Raw genomic sequence first — 10,000 nt, forward strand, 5'->3', positions numbered from 1 at the left:
CTGCATAGCTCTAACATCTTTATCCATCACTAAGATAACACTAGAGTGGTTGCACAGATGAGCAACAAAGATTAATTGGCCTACAGGGAGGAGATCCAAAGCCTGGCACCGTGGTGTTCTACAAATAATCTCACCCTGAATACCGTAAAGACATCCAACAGAAGCAAACGCTCCCCTTTCTACATCAATAGAACTGAAGAAGAGCATGTTTCCAGCTTTAAGGTCCTGGTTTAGTGTCTACATCTCTGAAGAGCTGTGCTGGCACCAGAACACTTGTCAAATGCGTGTCAAATGCTGCTGAAAGGTCCAGGAAGATAAGTCATCTGTACTTATCTTCCTGGACCTTTCAGCAGCATTTGACACAGTTAACCACAAGACACTTTTGTCAACCCTCAAAAGCCTTGGCATCTGTGGAACAGCATGGGAATGGTTTGCTTCCTACCTGGAAGGTCGCTCATACCAGGTAACATGGAGGGGATCCACATCTGCCCCATGCAGACTCACCACTGGTGTTCCACAAGGCCCGGAACTTGGTCCCCTCCTTTTCTCCTTCTATACCCACTCCATTGGTGAAGTCATATCCCCACATGGGTTTTCTTATCACTGCTATGCAGATGACACTCAACTAATCTTTTCTCCTCCCTCCATCAGATACCACAGCTTCCGCTCGGATATCAGCATGCTTGACAGACATATCTTCATGGATGAGTGCTCACCAACTAAAACTCAACCCCAGCAAAACAGAACTGCTGGTCATCCCAGGTGATTCATCTCCAGGTCAAGATCTCCAAATAACACTTCATGACTCTCTGCTCTCCCCTTCAGCCACTGCTCGTAACCTTGGGGTAACTATGGACAATGAACTGTCTTTCTTCCCACATGTCGCTAATGTTGCTCGTTCTTGTCGATTTCTTCTCTATAACATCCAAAGGATTCAACCATTTCTGTCCATACAGGCTGCCCAGGTGCTTGTTCAGTCTCTTGTCATTTCGAGACTTGACTACTGCAACTCTCTGCTGGCAGGTCTTCCCCTGAACGCTATTCGTCCACTGCAAATGATCCAAAACGCAGCTGCACGACTTGTGTTCAACCAGCCCAAGTTCTCCCACACCACCCCACTGCTGCGCTCCCTTCACTGGCTTCCAGTAGCTGCACGTATCAGATTCAAAACACTGATGCTTGCCTACAAGGCCAAAAATGGACCAGCACCATCTTACCTCAGTGACCTCATCACATCTCACACTGCACCACGCTGTCTGAGATCCTCCAGCACTGCTTGACTGGTACCACCTTCTCTCAGAATGAGAGGTAAGTATATTTCAAGGCTCTTCTCTGTTCTGGCACCAAGGTGGTGGAATGAACTTCCCCTAGATGTCCGTACAGCAGAGTCCCTGACTATCTTCAAGCGACGACTGAAGACCTAAATTAGCACTTTCCAAGTTTGTAGAATTCAAGGGTTATATTTATATTAAGTTTGTAATCTAGCATACCAGTGTAGATTTATTCATTACTAGAGACTCAAAGCACTTTTGTACATCGCTCTGGATAAGGGCGTCTGATAAATGCCGCAAATGTAAATGTAAATGTAAACACTTCAACTGGTTAGGGGATGCAAGTGTTTATACAGTACTTCTTTATGAGATTTAGGAAAGTGTATCTGTTCCTCAAGCTTCTAGCTAGCTTTTTCCTCTGCACCATGAGAGACTAACTCCATCACAGTATAGTATGGCAGCTCCATGGTGTGTAAACAGAAAGCTCTGCAAAAGATGGTAAAATCTGCCTAATGAATCATTGGCACCCAAATGCATGCCATTGATCACCTTCACAACAGTAGGTTTCTGTTTAATGTCCTTTCACCCAGAAAGAAATACAGGAACCTACTGACCTCTTCAAGTCAAATCAAGTCAAGTTTATTATAATAGAGCTTTTCACAACAGACATTGTCTCAAAGCAGCTTTACACAAATCAACAGTTACGGTGAATGGTGTGAATTTGTCCCTGATGAGCAAGCCGTGGTGTCACTACACCATTAGGACACTGATGTCCACTGATGCTGCACCGCCTGTAATCATGCAGTTACACATACTGTAAACATTTCTTTATAATTATAACTGTGTTCAATTGTACATTTATAGAATATCCTAGTTTATCTTACATATCTGTAAACCATACCATAAGTTATCTTGGGCACTGATGTACAGATATATTTTATATAAATATTTTTTTATATATATATTATGCCTTACACACATTTTGCACATATTCAAAATATTTATTTTCTACATAATTCTTTAAATACATGTATATTATATAAAGATACTTGCTGTGAGCTTCTGTGCCTATTTTCACTGCCCAGAGCCTTTTCTACATATATTTACATATTTTACTTCTTAATTTGCACAATGCTATTATTTGCACCTCTGGTAGATGCTAAAGTGCTTTTCGTTGCTGTGGACCTGATTAATTTATATATATATATATATATAAAAAAAAAATATTAATGCATTTATCTTTGTAGTCCTACAATCTACCACATGGGGGCAGTAATGCTTCAAAATCCTTCATCTGAGGGTCAGGCTTTATTGTTGGAAATGTAAAATGCTAAACATAGAAAACACGCGCGTGCGTGTGTGTGTGTGTGTGTGTGTGTGTGTGTGTGTGTGTGTGTGTGTGTGTGTACCTGATTGCGTAGTGTCTGAAGTCTCTCCTCTCGCTCCTCATCCTCTCTTTGCTTGAGTCTCTCTTTAGCTTGTTGCTCCTGCTTGCGATGCTGAAGCAAGTTCTCTCTGAACTGCACCCTACACACACACACACACACACACACACACACACACACACACACACACACACACACACACACACACACACACAAACAAAAGCATATTTAACCCACAAATTTAACTTCAAATGTATTGCGAGTTCAAAACCAACATGACACGCTATCGCTCTCTCTCTTTCTCTGTCTCTATCTATCTTTCTTAGTCTCTTACAGTTCCTGCTTGTGTTAATACCATCTCCTGTGTTCACACTCTGTTTCCCTCTGTCATGCCTCTTTCATATCCTGCTCTCTTTACCATTTTTCTCTTATTCTCTTACTTATTTGTAATCTCTTCACTTTTTTAACCAATTTTCTCTCTCTCTTTCTCTTCTTCACTCATCCCATTGACCTCTAACTGTTCTGGATATCAGCTTAGCAGAGCTAAAGCTTGAATGAGATTTATCACACTCCATAATAACTACCATAATCATTGAAGTCACACTCAGGTATATATAAATAGAGCCATTTCTTAATGACAAATATTAAGATGATGGACGGACGGACGGACGGACAGACAGACAGACAGACAGACAGACAGACAGACAGACAGACAGACAGACAGACAGACAGACAGATAGATAGATAGATAGATAGATAGATAGATAGATAGATAGATAGATAGATAGATAGATAGATAGATAGATAGATAGAGATAGTATATAAAGAAGTATGTAAGTATATACAGAAGTAACATATATAGATATGTGAATACAGATACAATGAGTGATATAGTAGTACAGTGTTTTCATGTAACCATTGTGTACATTTCTGTTACACTAGCAGACTCAAAGTGACAGTGCAAACATGTTTAAAGTGAACATGGCATGAAAGTGGCAGTGTGGCAGGATGATTGTGAATAGCGGATTTTGTTCAAGTTTAAATCTCAATCAATGAGCTAATCCTCAATCTGGCTCAATGCAGTGTGATTTCTGCTGGAAAAAAAAACTACCTCCGGTACTGCTCCTTTCTACAGCTGAACTGAATGAGTCTTCTGCTGTTTCATCAGTAGGTCAATGAGCAGATGCTGTTTATTGTTCAGAATGGCTGTGAGTTTACTGATTGTCCTCTCACTCAGGAACATAAAAGGAACTTCGTATTGCTATATATACACTGTATGTATATATATATATATATATATATATATATATATATATATATATATATATATATATATATATATATATATATATATATATATATACAGGTCGGGATCCCAACGTTTTATGGTTTTACTCCATAGTCTGTAATATCTATAATCTATAATATCTAACCTATACCACTTACAACCTAAAATTAAAATAGGAAAAAGGAAAGAATTGTAAGTTTTGGATTGGATTTTGGTTATCCAAAATAAACCTCTTTACTTGACAGATCTCTGTTCACGCTAAGAAAATAATTATTTAGTCATTTATTCTTTATTGTCCTTTTTATGTTTTAAGAGCATTCAAACCTTTTTAAAAACCGTGCCATCTGTTCGCTTTTATCTGCACAAGTGCTTCTTGGTTTTGATATAATCATAGCAAAGAATTTCAGACATTTTATGAATCTGTATTTGATAATAAACTGATTTATTACAGTGAGGTCCATTTTGCTGCAAACCCTAAGTATAAATGAACAAATTGAAGATTTCAATGTGGGAGCAATGGACACTTAAGCACTATGGTTTTAGACATCTTCAGGCATACTGTTTTTAGTGACTACATTCATCAACCTGGTTCCTCACACAGGATCTTTTACAGACTGACAGCCATAGACAGGCCAGGGAATGTTTTCAGTAAGGAATGACACATGACAGACAATGCAGAGTTTGACAGTGAAATAGTGTAATGCAAGATGCAAAGCAGGGTGCTGTTATTACCAGAAGTTGATTATTTTGTAAAACCATGCTGTTCTGCTTATACCATAATGATTTGGCCACAAATACAATGTTTATTTTATTTATACATGACATGCTGTGCATTTTAATGATTCATAGATAAGATTTAATGTTATGGAATGTCCCAAAGACAAGCTCGTTCCTGTTATTACTTATATTCCAGCTGCGTAAACAGCTGTTCACCCTTAACAGCATCCCCTTTTCCTAATTAAAAAAATGCAGTTTGTATTTTTATCAGAAAACTTTGGATCTTGTAGTTTAGTAGCATCTCTCAATTTTAGACAAAACCTAATTTAGAATAATTTTTGTAAGGTTGTATGGGTTTTTCCCAGATGACATCATAAAGTGCTTTAATAATGCCATTGGGAACAGCAAACTGAAACACCGTGAGAGAGATTACACATGTGCCTTGACCTATACTGAAAAAATGAACTCTATTCTTCCGAAACGTATTCCCTCAATTGGTGCGATAGCAATCTGGTTTTAAATCTAGCTGTCATGATTAAGTCGATGTGTCCTTCTCATCCTTGCACTTAAGTCGTGTGACCACAGCCTGGGCGATACCTCTTAATTTTTTTCTTTATCTCTCCTACCTTTCTTTATCTCTCCTTGCCTGCTCCTCCATCTCTCTCCTGAGCTGCGCCAGTCTCGCCTCCTCCGTGCACCTCCACTTTGCTCTCCTCTTCTGCTGTTCCTCATGAAACTCTTGCACCTGGAACACACACGGAGCTCGAGTATGTATTCACACTCACACACCACTTTCAGTCAAACGCATTTCCAAGTTTTTGATTTATTGGCTAGACTAATTACCATGGGAGCATCTAATTAACCAGACTTGCCTGAAGGAAAAGGAGGCAAAGGCATGAACTGATATCTTCACAGTGCCTTTATTGATTGTTAGAGATGGTGTTTACAAATATATATATATATATATATATATATATATATATATATATATATATATATATATATATATATATATATATATATATATATACACACACACACACACACACACACACACATACATACATACGCTTACATTGCTGGCACCAGTTTCTAGGCATAGGTAAAACATTGTTGCCCCATTGCCAAATTATTTACCTGTATTTCTGCTGAAGTTTAATACACAGTATATGTTTACATAAATTCAGTGCAATTTCGCAATGAATATTAATAGTGTTTAATATTTTTTATGGAAGGTTGCGAATGATTTGTATGGTGTGGGGTGGAGCATTGTGATAGGAGGGTGGAGTCATGGGAGTGGGTGACACTAGGAATCTTGCCTAGGGTGCCAAAAAGGCTAGAAACAGCCCTGGCAGGCATCACAGTCCTCATTTAGGCCAAGAACAAGTATAGCTGTTTTGGAAGGGTAGCCAGGAGAAAGCCTCTTCTTTGCAAACCTATGCATGGCAACATGACGTTGGTTTGTGAAAGCTGCATCTGAACAAATCACAAGACATCTGGAACAGTGTTCTTTGGACAGACGAGACAAAAGTTGAAGAGACCATACAGCACATACACCTCATGCCAATGTTAAGCACGGTGGTGGAGGGGTTAGGATTTGGGCTTGTTTTGCAGCGACAGGACCTGAGCCTCTTGCAGTCAGTGAGTCAACCATGAACTTCTCAGATAACACAATTATTTCAAAATTAAATGTGAGGCCATCTGTCTGACAGCTAAAGCTTGTTCCAAAATTGATTCACACAACAGGACAATGATCCCAAGCACACCAGCAAATCTATAACAGATTGGCTAAAAAAAAGCTAGAATAAAGGTGTTTGCAAAGGCCTGGTCAAAGTCCAGAAATGCTGGGACGGGACCTTATGAGAGCTGTGCATAAACAAATGCCCGTAAACCTCAATTAACTGAAGCAACACTCTAAAGAAGAGTCAGCCAAAATTCCTCCACAAGGATGTGACAGAGTGATAAAGTCAAACAGAATATACTGCTTGATGTGGTTCTGCAAGCTATTAAATCATAAGGTGCACTGACACATGGTTACATTTTGGCTCATTATATTATTTTCATACAAATAAATAATGACACGTTATGTCATGTGTTGTTTATCTTATGTTGTATTTTTTATATTTCCAAGACCTGGAACAGACCAGAGGATTTTTATTATAATTTTTATTATGTCCTGATACATAAAACTACAGAATTCAATAAGGCTTGAAGAGGCCAAGCCTAAAGTAACTGACCTTATTAAGGAGAGAAGGAAAGTGAGGTCACAACCTCAGGGTCTGGGACACAAATACAGGGGGATAAAAGACACTATAACACACACACCACACACACACGCACGCACACACACGCACACACGCACACACACACACAGAAACACATTAATCAAGTTAATGAGGCCAACAATGGCTCTGAGCTTTTTCTCACACAATCATGTGCTCAATAGTAAATAATATTGATAATGAGCAAAGAGTTTGTTACGCTCCTGCTAACATGGGGCGATTTTAATCATCAGTCACAACTACGTGAGAAGATCTTTTCTCTTTGTCAGACCTAACCTCTGGATAGAAACCCTCCAGTTATTTATATCTATCAGCTATATTTATCATGATCTTAGTGTGGCTGACAACCAATGAGAAAGTGTTTAACAAAGTAAGATCATCAAAGAAACTTTTTTTTTTTTACTGAAAAAGTAAATTTTTTTACCCACTTATGTGTAATATACTTTATGTATCCTTACAAAGACTTTCTTTTTTTATTCTTTTTAGAAAATAGAATTTGAGGTTGTATGATTCTGATATGCCTTTTAAATAGGCAAGTAATCTACAGTACTGTATTGTTAGTGCCTGAAAAAGTGCACACAACATTTTTTTTTTAATAGTGTCCTCTGTGTTTGTTTCTTTCTTTATTATTAGAGTATAATAACTGAAGATTCTAATTTGGGTCACCTATATATATATATATATATATATATATATATATATATATATATATATATATATATATATATATATATATATATATATATATGAACATTTACTGACAAAGATAATCATCTGTCATTAAACTTTCTATTATATGTGTGTTTAGAATGAACATGATTACTGTTGTTTTATTACAAAAGAGAAACTATTGAATATTGTTGTCTGAGGAAATTACATATACCCATCTAAGGCACTGGATAAATCATGTAATAAAACTCAGTAGGCCTTTCTAAACAAAATGTCACTTGTATTTTGTTTTATTTTTTTATTGTGTTTTGAATCATTATGATGATGATGATGATTATGATGATGATGAATATTACTACTCCTACTAATACTATTATTAGTAGTAAGAGGAGTAATACCTAAGTAGTAATAGTAGTAGTAGTAGTAGTAGTAGTAGTAGTAGTAGTAGTAGTAGCAGAAGTAGTAGTAGTAGCAGAAGTAGTAGTAGTAATAATAGTAGTAGTAGTAGTAGTAGCAGAAGTAGTAGTAGTAGAAGTAGTAGTAGCAGAAGTAGTAGTAGTAGCAGAAGTAGTAGTAGTAATAATAGTAGTAGTAGTAGTAGTAGTAGTAGTAGTAGTAGTAGCAGAAGTAGTAGTAGTAGCAGAAGTAGTAGTAGTAATAATAGTAGTAGTAGTAGTAATAGTAGTAGTAGTGGGAAACTGGGTAGTAGTAGTAAGAGTAGTAGGAGTAGGGAACTGGGTAGTAATAGTAGTAATAGTAGTAGTAGGAGTAGGAAACTGGGTAGTAGTAGTAAGAGTAGTAGGAGTAGGGAACTGGGTAGTAATAGTAGTAATAGTAGTAGTAGGAGTAGGAAACTGGGTAGTAGTAGGAGGAGGAGAAGGAGGAGGAAACTGGGTAGTAGTAATAGTAGTATTAGTGGTAGTATTGTAGGAGGAGGAGGAGGAGGAGAAGGAGGAAACTGGGTAAAAGCAGTAGTAGGAAACTGTGTATTACTAGTAGTAAAAGAAGAATGAGGCGGATGAAACTGGGTATTACTTGTAGTAGTATTAAGAGTAGTAGTAGGAAACTGGATAGTAGTAGTAGTAGTAGTAGTAGTAGTAGTAGGAAACTGGGTAGTAGTAGTAGTAGTAGTAGTAGTATTAGTAGTAGTAGTAGTAGTAGTAGGAAACTGGGTAGTAGTAGTAGTAGTAGTAGTAGTGGTATTGGTAGTAGTAGGAAACTGGTTAGTAATAGTAATAGTTGTAGTTGTAGTAGTAGTAGTAGGAAACGTTTATTACAAAAGAGAAACTATTGAATATTGTTGTCTTAGAAAATTCCACATACCCATATGAGGCACTGGATAAATCATGTAATAAAACTCAGTAGGCCTTTCTAAACAAAATGTCACGTATATTGTTTTATTTTTTTATTGTGTTTTGAATCATTATGATGATGATGATGGTGATGATGATGATGGTGATGATTACTACTCCTACTACTACTAGTATAAGTAGTAAGAGGAGTAATACCTGAGTAGTAATAGTAGTAGTAGTAGTAGTAGTAATAGTAGTAGTAGTAGTAGTAGTAGTAGTAGTAGCAGCAGAAGCATCTCAGCCTGCATTTAGACGGTTGTTCTGTAACTACTAGTTCAACGGTAAAAGACCTGGGAGTTATTTTAGACAGCAACTTATCTTTTAAAAATCACATCAATCAAGTTACAAAAACAGCCTTCTTTCACCTTAGAAATATTTCTAAGCTAAGAAATATGTTATCTATATCTGATGCAGAGAAGCTCGTCCATGCGTTTATGACCTCTAGAATAGACTACTGTAATGCATTACTAGGTGGATGTCCTGCATCATTAATAAACAAGCTTCAGTTAGTTCAGAATGCCGCAGCAAGAGTTCTTACTAGGTCAAGAAAATACGATCATATAACCCCAATCTTATCGTCCCTACATTGGCTTCCTATTAAGTTTCGAATAGACTACAAACTACTGCTACTCACTTATAAAGCACTAAATGGTTTGGCTCCCATGTATCTATCCAGTCTTTTAACACGCTACAATCCGTCACGCTCCCTGAGATCTCAAAACTCTGGGCTTCTAGTAGTTCCTAGAATAGCAAAGTCCACTAAAGGCGGTAGAGCATTTTCACATTTAGCTCCTAAACTCTGGAATAGTCTTCCTGACAGTGTTCGGGGCTCAGATACACTCTCCCAGTTTAAGTGTAGATTAAAAACATATCTTTTTAGCAAAGCCTACACATAACACACATCACACACATCACATCATAACCTTGTGCTCCAGAACATCTGATCACATGCACATTATCAACTTGTGCTGGTAATATCATGAACAGCAGCTACGCTAATTCCTCTCCACTGCTTCTCTTTCTCTCCCCATCCCGA

The 10,000-nt window shown here is 37.4% G+C and overlaps 2 protein-coding genes across 3 annotated transcripts in view; one reads left to right on the top strand and one right to left on the bottom strand.

Annotated features, from left to right (window-relative positions):
• Positions 1-10,000, bottom strand: part of LOC310724012 (coiled-coil domain-containing protein 148-like) — a 129,761-nt gene that overhangs the window by 5,301 nt on the left and 114,460 nt on the right. For both annotated transcript variants that reach the window (XM_083537751.1, XM_083537750.1), the window contains exons 12-13: positions 5,288-5,406; positions 2,681-2,798 (exon numbers count right to left, since the gene is read on the bottom strand). In XM_083537751.1, the coding sequence (XP_083393877.1) occupies positions 2,681-2,798; positions 5,288-5,406 (237 nt within the window). The remainder of the gene's footprint in view (positions 1-2,680; positions 2,799-5,287; positions 5,407-10,000) is intronic.
• On the top strand, positions 325-1,367 carry LOC310724071 (uncharacterized protein). The gene is made up of 3 exons (XM_083537843.1): positions 325-463; positions 652-845; positions 957-1,367. The coding sequence occupies exons 1-3, from the start codon at positions 421-423 to the stop codon at positions 1,278-1,280; spliced, it is 561 nt and encodes a 186-aa protein (XP_083393969.1). The 5' UTR covers positions 325-420; the 3' UTR covers positions 1,281-1,367.

This window comes from Silurus aristotelis (assembly GCF_946808225.1).
Source record: "Silurus aristotelis genome assembly, chromosome: 3".
NCBI lineage: Eukaryota > Metazoa > Chordata > Actinopteri > Siluriformes > Siluridae > Silurus > Silurus aristotelis.

What these genes read in the sequence shown, in the direction of transcription:
- LOC310724071 (XM_083537843.1), top strand. Translation starts at nt 421, where the DNA reads ATGGGAATGGTTTGCTTCCTACCTGGAAGGTCGCTCATACCAG. An exon ending in TGGAAGGTCGCTCATACCAG is followed by an intron (nt 464 to 651) that starts GTAACATGGAGG and finishes TCCCTCCATCAG; the next exon opens with ATACCACAGCTTCCGCTCGG. An exon ending in CCACTGCTCGTAACCTTGGG is followed by an intron (nt 846 to 956) that starts GTAACTATGGAC and finishes CTGTCCATACAG; the next exon opens with GCTGCCCAGGTGCTTGTTCA.